This window comes from Diachasmimorpha longicaudata, chromosome 2, assembly GCF_034640455.1.
Source record: "Diachasmimorpha longicaudata isolate KC_UGA_2023 chromosome 2, iyDiaLong2, whole genome shotgun sequence".
Classification (NCBI taxonomy): domain Eukaryota; kingdom Metazoa; phylum Arthropoda; class Insecta; order Hymenoptera; family Braconidae; genus Diachasmimorpha; species Diachasmimorpha longicaudata.
The window spans coordinates 7,513,812-7,519,478 of NC_087226.1; the positions used below are offsets into that span (position 1 = coordinate 7,513,812).

Genomic DNA, 5,667 nt, shown 5'->3' on the forward strand with positions numbered 1-5,667 from the left:
AATGGAAGGTTTCCATGAAAATATATTTGACGCAAATAGTTATCTCCGATCTCAATGTTCTGGTTGATGTCAATGGAAAATTCGAGATAACCGTGTATTCGGTTTTGTTCAATTTTTCATCGCTGGCTTTCATTAAAAAGGAACTTGGAAATGGGTACGTGCAGAGGACAAAACACTCGTTCGAATTGTAATTCCCCGGAGACGTCGTTCCGGGAGTCTGGCAGTCGGAAACTGCTGTACCCCCAGTAGTTTCCGCAACAGTGAAAACCCCGAAGCCTTTGTGTACACGATGGGGAATTGTAGTGTTGCCGGGGGTTGTTGCTATCCCCTCTCTTTTCTCAATGTTTACATACTCTCATCAGACCTGTGCACCGCCACCTGAGTTGTGGTGAGATCTTGAGGTCTGCTGGTGTTTTTCGGATAGAAGGGGATGGCGTGAGGCGTGATAAATTGGAATTAAGGAAGGCTTTATAGCTGGAGTGTGATGAATGAGGAGAAATGAGATGGATTAAAACATCGGGTTTAAATTCTTCGAGGGATATCTGAAGGATAAGTTTTCTTGAGAGAACTTGTCAGAACATTTTTTCTGCAGAGATTTCAACTCTTCGTAGAACGTGTTTTGATGTCATTTAATTGTATATTTTATTCGATGGAATTTGAGATTTCTTTTCAGCGTCCGTTAACTAGAATATAATGCACGTGAAATAATTTCTGCAAAATAGACCAACCGAAGAGGTACCAGAAGTGCCAGGTTATCAATAAAAAGGGTCTTTTCCAAACACCTGTACAAAAAAATTGTGGTTTTCCCCTTCTCAACAATTCATTGGCTTAAAAATTGCCTCGACTCGATATTGCAATTGACAGGCAGTTACGATTATCAATAATAATAGTCCAACAAAAAAAAAAACAATACTAAGGAAGACCGAGGGTGCTCCTTCTGTCACGTTTCGTCGAACACAAACATGGTACGTGGTGAACGAGTGCACCCAGCGTTGAGTGTTTGATTTTCCAATTGAGGGCAGTTGAGCGTTTTCCGAACGTTAGAAGCACGACAAAAAAGGAGGAGGATAAAAAGAAATATAAAAAATGATTGGGGGGAAAAAAATGTATAGACCAGACCCACGTAGTGCGCACCCCCGTCCGGATAGTGGCAATCGACCGCGCTGGATGATGGAGAGAGTTCATGGTTTATTTTTTTTAACTTCATTTATTGAGAGTTGTCAACCGGGAGATTGCTGGATGAATTGAATTTTGAGAGGTGAGAAATCGCTGGAATCAATTCTTTCCAGTCTCGAGTTTTTTCAGGGGGCGAAGATAGAGCTGGGAGGGTTGAACTAAGTTTTTTCGTTGGAAAGCGTCGAGTATTTTAAAGCAATAGACAGTCCCAGGAATGCGGCATCAATCAATCATTATCAATATTTATCTATTTAATATTCGAGCATAAATATCATACCAAGTTCGTCGTCTGACCTACATATTCGTCATCAATTTCACGCTAATGAGTATTGATTGATTAATTTTATAAAATGCCGATATCATGTCTCAGTTTAATTCATTAACCGGTCAATGTAAATAGTCATTCCCTAAAATAGCAAGGTCGCTCACCCTTGTCATTCCATTTGTTTCACAAAGACCCGAATGACCCGAATGATTCATGTGATGGTTATTAATGATAAAATCATATATTCACGTGGAAGCATCACCCATGAATTTTATTCACCATATTAGTGATTCATTTATTAAGTAATGCAAATATCTACTCAATAAAATAGAAATGAGTTTCATCAAGTTGATCCCACATTAGTTTTTCTTGACAGGGGGTTCACAATCAAATGAATCATTCTAAATTGATCTAAAATTCAACCCAGCATTTCATTCACAATTAAAATTGTCATCCGGACCTCACTCATCTTTGTTATTTAATTGCATTCGCCGACTCGACAACTTTGAATTCAGATTTGTCCTCATTTATTAATCAACAAAAATAGATATTCAATGAAATAGCCACTTTGTTCGCAATTTTTCATTGTCTATTATTGTCTTCCCTCGTGCAATTTCCATCATCACAGGGAAATAACAGTAGAACAAAAAAATCATAACAATTTGAATACTGTCCAGTGCGGCATATATTCCCTCTTTGTATCCACAAAAGAGAATAACAAACTTTTTGATTGGGTAGAAAAAAGCTCGCTTCTTTCACCCGCAAAACGCCTTTATGACCTGAATGGAACTTCCGCAATGGACGAGAGGGACCCAACATGAAAATGTCGATACGAATAAATTTTATTCATCGTCAGGGAATAACGTCCGTCTTTGGAATCCAGAAGGCCTGTTAAAGGATCAGAATGAAGAATACGGGAGGAGAAATCAACGTCAGGTCAAATTTTGAATATCGAGAGACTTCCAGTGGAATGCATTTCAAAGAAAGTATTTCCATAATCACACGTACATTCGCGCCGCATTGAACGTGACGAGACATCAGGGGTTCACGAGATTTAATATTTCTAGGGGAGTTGGAAAGAGCGAAACTATGATATTACTCACACAAGTGTTTGATAAGGCCTGGGATAACAATTATGTTGTGAAGTGATATTGCAGGAATGGACAATTTGAGCTGGTCCTTCACTCTGGAGGAGAGAAAGAGAGGACTTGGAGGAAATATGAAACATATCGTTAGGAGAAATATAAAATGAAGTTGATAGAATAATTTAGTTGCATAAAACGTGCCTTCTTAACTGTTACCATGATTTGTTAACTATTAGTGCGTTGAGGGAATAATTAAAAAGCCTCGTTTGATGCAACTAAAGGGTTTTACCCTTTCGGACTGGCTCGATTTGCTCTCCACTAATTTTTTACCATTTACTGGTCGTTTATCACTCCCCTAAAGTAATTTTAAATTTCAAAACGTTATCGTAAATATCTCATCGTGCAATCGTTATTGACAATAATGTTAATCAGTCTCCAATTGACATGATTATCTGAACTATCTGAGATTATCTGAACTATCGGAGATTATCTGAGATATTTGTTTACCATGACACAAACGCTGAACTCTACTCCGGAAGGCAAACACGAATCTGTCAGTCAGGTTGAAATTCTGCAGCAAAAATGGCTCGAGCAAGTCCAAGTCCCTTCGATGTGGCATATGAGGGTAATACTATCGCTATAATAAAACTCGTCGAAGAGGATGAGATGTTAAAGACGCAAACTGATAATGTGAGTATTAAATCAAAAGCCGCAGGCTTAACGGGTCTAACCTAATTTTTTGAATGCAGAATGGACGAATGCTCCTGCACTGGGCTGCTCTCGGTGGGCATCACGAGATAGTGGAGTATCTCTTGTCTCTGAAGGTTCCTGTGAACCCACAGGACGATGTAAGTTTGCTGAAAGACATTCACAGCTCGAAATTGCAACTCACCGGATCACAAAACATGACTGAGACATTCTCTGGGCGGCGCCATATTTTCTCGGCGCGAAAATCGCATTATTCAAATCGTTTTTCCGGTTATACAGACCTTACGACATATCTTGCAAATTAGTCAATTTTCGAGCAGGATTATCAATGATGGTTTTGTGGGGAATTTAATTACTTGAAAAAGTTTCTAAAGTTGTGGCGAGTTGCTGTAAAACAGTTATCTTCAATTATCTCTATCACGTTATAACTCTAGTATGCAATTCTACCATTTTAAACATTCATATGAAATATCGAATGAGAAAAATCTCATTTATTTCTAGACCAACATGACACCTCTGATTCTGGCTGCGTCAGCGGGTCGTGAGAAAGTCGTGACGACTTTAATAACCGAAGGCGCCAATGTCAATGCCCAAACGATTGATGGTCACTCAGCGCTTCAGTACGCTGCCAGCAAAAATTGGCATTCAATCTGTCTGAAGCTCATCGAAAAAGGGGCTGATGTCAATATCACTGACAACCGAGGTGCAACGCCACTTCATAGAGCTGCTTCCAAGGGAAATGTCGAAATTGTTAAAATGCTGTTAGCCCAAGGCAATCGATTGAAAATTGGTAATAACTAATTCTTCATGACTCGTCCCATAAGATGAATAAGTTCATGTACTTCACGTTCTAGTTATTTAAGGATTTAGAAATCTTCCGAAGATAGCATTCCACTTTTCAGACAATTAATCCCGAAGTATTATAGTTCTAAAGGTAGCCTGACCATTAAACATTATCTTTGATATTTCTCCAGATCAAACTGATGCTTATGGCAACTCAGCTCTCCATTTGGCATGTGAGGAGGACAGACACAGCGAGGCAAAGCTCTTAGTGTCCCATGGAGCTAGTTTGGAGTTGACAAATAGAGAAAAGAAGACCCCACTGGAGCTCTGCACTCCAGCACTAGCTCGACAGTTAAAAGCACTCAGGGAAAAGCCTGAATAATTTTTCACTCTCATCCGTTTCAATTTTATTTAATTAACTGGAGTAAACTATCCAGTTAACTATAGGAGGGATGAAAAGATAGGAAAACTTACAGAATATGTGTAAATGTTTCAAAAAGGAGCGCTTTTAACGAAAAATGTCACATCTTTTCTGTAAAAAATTGCGAGCTTTACAAAAAAATTATTTGTAAATTTTTCGTTAAATTCGTTTATTTCTTCAATATTTGCGAAATGCCGTGAGAAATTTCCCTTCACAGTTTGACAAATGAATTATAACGAAGAATTAATTATAAATCTCATGGAGAAGCCCCAATGGGCTATTAATATTTCATAGTCAATAAATAAAATTATGATATTTTTTTAATTTCAAGTTTATTGTGTCTTTACGTATTCAGATGCAACTGTTATTAGCATGTTCTATATAAAAAATGTATCAAAATTCACTGCATGATTGAAACCTACGATTTTTCATTCAATTTTAGGTATTCGATGACCAGCCGCTGTCGTTTTACGCGAAATTTATTCCTCGAACATCACAGATGGAATTATTTTCTTCCATTATTCCATGAATAATCACCAAGTGACCATGGATCACTTATATACACAATTCTCAACACTTCATCCCTCTCAAAGCTTTTTTTGCGATCGTTTCTGGTAAAAATATATGAATTTAAATGTGTAAAACATCTCTGAATACAAAGTCACCCTTTATTTTTCATATTTCAATAAATTTATAAAAAATTGTAAGTAAAATTTCCCTGGTTTCTATGTTTCTTCATTGATTTAAGTTCATCAATTGATTAGTTCTCGTTGATTTGTTGCTTTAAGTGAATGGAGACAGCTTTTATAATAATAAATATCTGAATTAGACCATTCTATCTCCATTGATGAATAATCCTCTTTCATCATCAAACGAAATCAGAAACACAAGTCTGATGACTATTTCATTCCAAAGAATTAAAAGTAAAGTAACAATAACTCATTCGTAAATTGAAGCAGAATGATATTCCGCAGGTTTTTTCCATAATTTTCAAAATATTTGTTTATACTTTAGAATGAAATTTGACTTCCCTAAATTGCATTGCCTGAGGCAAAGATCTTGAAAATTGAATCATGATTTGGTCTCAGACATGAAAAATCTAACATCAGATTTTCCCACTCTCTCGCTGAATTCCTCTCATTTCATTCCAACATATTACAAATGCCACGAGAATAATCGTCACGTGTGATTTAAGTACGTCTAGAATTCAGAAGAAAAAAACAAAAAAA

General features: G+C 37.1%; 1 protein-coding gene across 1 annotated transcript; it reads left to right on the top strand.

The window, feature by feature from the left end:
• Window positions 1–3,022: 3,022 nt before the first annotated feature.
• On the top strand, window positions 3,023–4,762 carry LOC135171967 (26S proteasome non-ATPase regulatory subunit 10-like). Its single transcript, XM_064138382.1, has 4 exons — window positions 3,023–3,216; window positions 3,276–3,374; window positions 3,736–4,024; window positions 4,209–4,762. The coding sequence occupies exons 1-4, from the start codon at window positions 3,109–3,111 to the stop codon at window positions 4,397–4,399; spliced, it is 687 nt and encodes a 228-aa protein (XP_063994452.1). The 5' UTR covers window positions 3,023–3,108; the 3' UTR covers window positions 4,400–4,762.
• The last annotated feature ends 905 nt before the right edge of the window (window positions 4,763–5,667 follow it).

Excerpts from the sequence above, each read along its gene's own strand:
- LOC135171967 (XM_064138382.1), top strand. The coding sequence starts at position 3,109 with ATGGCTCGAGCAAGTCCAAGTCCCTTCGATGTGGCATATGAGGGTAAT. Across the intron at positions 3,217-3,275 it reads TAAAGACGCAAACTGATAAT|AATGGACGAATGCTCCTGCA; the intron begins GTGAGTATTAAA and ends TTTTGAATGCAG. Across the intron at positions 3,375-3,735 it reads CTGTGAACCCACAGGACGAT|ACCAACATGACACCTCTGAT; the intron begins GTAAGTTTGCTG and ends ATTTATTTCTAG.